This window comes from Etheostoma spectabile, chromosome 2 (assembly GCF_008692095.1).
Source record: "Etheostoma spectabile isolate EspeVRDwgs_2016 chromosome 2, UIUC_Espe_1.0, whole genome shotgun sequence".
In the NCBI taxonomy this organism is placed as follows: Eukaryota; Metazoa; Chordata; class Actinopteri; order Perciformes; family Percidae; genus Etheostoma; species Etheostoma spectabile.
The window spans coordinates 9,995,682-9,998,756 of record NC_045734.1 but is presented as its reverse complement, the minus strand read 5'-3'; the positions used below and the strand labels follow the sequence as shown (position 1 = coordinate 9,998,756).

The window sequence follows — 3,075 nt, the reverse complement described above, 5'->3', positions numbered from 1 at the left end:
CACTTGTTTCTCTTTACTTAGCTGATTGATTTTTGCCATAATATGAATTCTAACAGTTGTCCAATAGGGCTGTCGGCTGTGCATTAACCTGACTTCTGCACAACACAACTGATGGTCCCAACTCCATTAATAAGGCAAGAAATTCCACTAATTAACCCTGACAAGGCACACCTGTGAAGTGAAAACCATTTCAGGTGACTACCTCCTGAAGCTCATTGAGAGAACACCAAGGGTTTGCAGCGCTATCAAAAAAGCAAAGGGTGGCTACTTTGAAGAAACTAGAATATAAGACGTACTTAAAAAGTAACCACTCACTGTCTTTGCCACCAGTGTAGAAATCTTTGACATTGTCGTAGAGGCCGATTCTGATGGAGGCAAAGCACACTTGCCTCTGCAGCCCCGCTACCAGCCCGTTGTACAGAGACCTGGGCCCCTCTGTGCGGATCATGGTGCTGATAGTCCCAAACACCCCTCTGTAGCGGATGCCTTCCACTCCCTTCATCTCTCCCTGAATCTGGGATAACATATTGTACACTAAAGGCGAAAACCAGATTTACAGAACAAAATTAAAAACCTTTAGCCTAAATGCTGCAGTGTTGCTACACAAGTGTTAATGAGTGCAATTGACTTTTGAGGAAAATAAGGTAAACAAAGTCTACAGTCAAGCTGCTCAGTCAGTAGTAGCAAACATTACACTGTGTTGAAATTTAGCTACATTAGTTGCTAAGGATTCCAATATAATAGATGCATTGCAGCAAATGTTTAAGAAAACAAGTTTTATGGAACACAGATGTTCCTCTTTCTTTGTAAGTGTCACTGAATACATACCTGTAATCTGACTTTGGCTGTGTCCAGTGGAAATGTGATAAGGTCAGCTACACAGGCTGCAGCACCAGCACTCGCCATCTTCACCCCAAGTGGAGGGGGAACATCTGAGGGTTTAAGTCCCACCATCTTTCCTAATCCTGGGGTTACAGGTATGCACAAACACAGAGACACATAAGGAGAAAACCACCATATAAACATTAACCTCAATAATACTAATCATTCATCTATGCAGTTGGAAGGTTAATGATTTTTTTTATTTTATGCGCCAACAATTAAAGTGTAGATTGATGACAAAAACACAAAACAAACTTACGTTGTTTGTCTAAAATGTAAGGTTCCTTTTGATCCTCAGTAGTGTGTTATCGGGCAGGATTTGATTGGCCAGATTATATTTCGTAAAGGGTGCCACTCTGCAGAAAGGAAAGCTGCATCTTTGGCTCTGTATTTATATATGATCTGGCTGTCTTTTTACGACATCTTCAGAGAGGCGTTCCTGTGTACTCCTGTACGCATGAGTCAAATCAAAGTCCACACCACAGTCTGTCAGAAAGTCAATGTTCAATTTACCCCACTGTGCAGGCACATTTCACAAAAACAACTATTTTCTTCCCCCATTCTGTGAAAGTATAGTCAGTATCTTTTCCTCTTCAGCTGTTGTATATTTCCAAAAGTGTCTTCTTGCCTTCAGATATGATCAACAGTATAGCCATGTTCACATTCAGTACTGTAAGTTGATTTTCTTTGTCCTGTATCTGTCATTAATATTAAGTAATTATTCACTTTATTGGACCATGTGTCAGTGCTTTATTATGTCTGTTAAGTGCACAATCAGATCTGAACTGAACACTATCAGTAGCTTATTGTATCATATAATGTTTGCTCATTTCTGGGTTCTAAAACCTATTATGCCCTGGTTCTAAATAACAAATACGTTTCACATGTTTGTAAGAGAGGGCCCCATTTTTTTGTTTTTTTAAGCGTGAAGAGTAGTGACATAAACCATTGACTTGCAGTTCATGATGGATCAGATAAGAACTTTGCGTCACAACATGTTGCCTCCCAACAGTTTGGCAGTGAAGATGCCCGTTTCACAATACCTTAACCTGAATCCAACCTGTATGTAGCCTCTCTAACAGTATAGAAATTATTTGAAAATCCGATTTTGGAATGAAGAAACAGGTAAGAAAATGTGATCTTATTCCCACAACAGTCAGTCGCCAGGTACAACTAGATTAAACTAATGCAGTCTAATACAACAGTCCTGGAATAAATCCTACCCTCCTGAAGGTTATAAAGTTCAGTTTTTGTTGAAACTGTTTAGGGAGATGTTGATACAGCTATATGATAATTTTGGAAACTGTAGTTTGTGGTGCCCACCCCTGTTACTGTATATTAACAAGGATAAACTAAATATTAAAAACAATGCAATACAGTTACACAGCCCCTTTAAAACTCAGCATTAGACTGCATTTCTTTAACACTCAAGTCATTAGCAAAGCAAAGTGTGAGACAGGAGGGAAAGAGAACAAAGCATTATTTCTGCTAGATCTTTTATAGCTTTGTCATGTATCTGAGGGAAAGTTTTTTTTCAATCTTCAGAAAGTCCAATTTTAAGTGAGCTCCCTTTGCTGTGATTGGTTAAACCTGAGCCACAACCCTAGGGTGTTTACACACACAGAGAGACAGAGAGAGAGACAGAGAGAGAGCGAGAGAGAGAAAAGGCTGAAAGTAATGTACACCAATTATTCTGAAATGAACTTTTTTGATGCTAATACCTTCAGTAAAATGTTGAATGCAAGACCTTTACTAGTGCCAGAGTGTTTCAACACTGTGGTGTTGCAACTTTTAAGATTTAAATACTTCTTTAACCACTGTATGACAATACATCATATAATATCTTAATCTGCAAAGTAACACGTAACTTTAGCTGTCAAACCTGAATTGTGGTGGAGTAGATGTATGAAGTAAGGTAAAGCACTTAGTTACATTCCATAACTGTACTAAAGTCACACAAGACTAATACGTTAAATAGTTCAAAAAGAACAAATGATAATGCAATTCCCGTGGAATCCCATTTTAAAATCATAGTAAATGAATGATGGGGGTAGAGTAGCTCATTTCCTACGGAGTTGGGTTGCGAACCGGAGGGTTGTCGGTTCAAGTCCCCGTACGGACAGAAGTATGGAGTGTGGATCGGTAGCTGGAGAGATGCCACTTCACCTCCTGGGCACAGCCAGGTTAACCACA

The 3,075-nt window shown here is 39.3% G+C and overlaps 2 protein-coding genes across 3 annotated transcripts in view; both read right to left on the bottom strand.

The window, feature by feature from the left end:
• Positions 1-1,392, bottom strand: part of ucp1 (uncoupling protein 1) — a 3,866-nt gene extending 2,474 nt beyond the window's left edge. The window contains exons 1-3 of one of the 2 annotated variants that reach the window (XM_032538757.1): positions 1,142-1,392; positions 829-965; positions 316-514 (exon numbers count right to left, since the gene is read on the bottom strand). In XM_032538757.1, the coding sequence (XP_032394648.1) occupies positions 316-514; positions 829-954 (325 nt within the window). In that variant the 5' untranslated portion in view covers positions 955-965; positions 1,142-1,392. Of the gene's footprint in view, positions 1-315; positions 515-828; positions 975-1,141 lie in introns of both variants that reach the window. The other variant, XM_032538754.1, reaches the window with a different exon arrangement.
• Positions 1-3,075, bottom strand: part of tbc1d9 (TBC1 domain family, member 9 (with GRAM domain)) — a 32,775-nt gene that overhangs the window by 1,851 nt on the left and 27,849 nt on the right. The gene's annotated exons all lie outside the window — the stretch shown is intronic.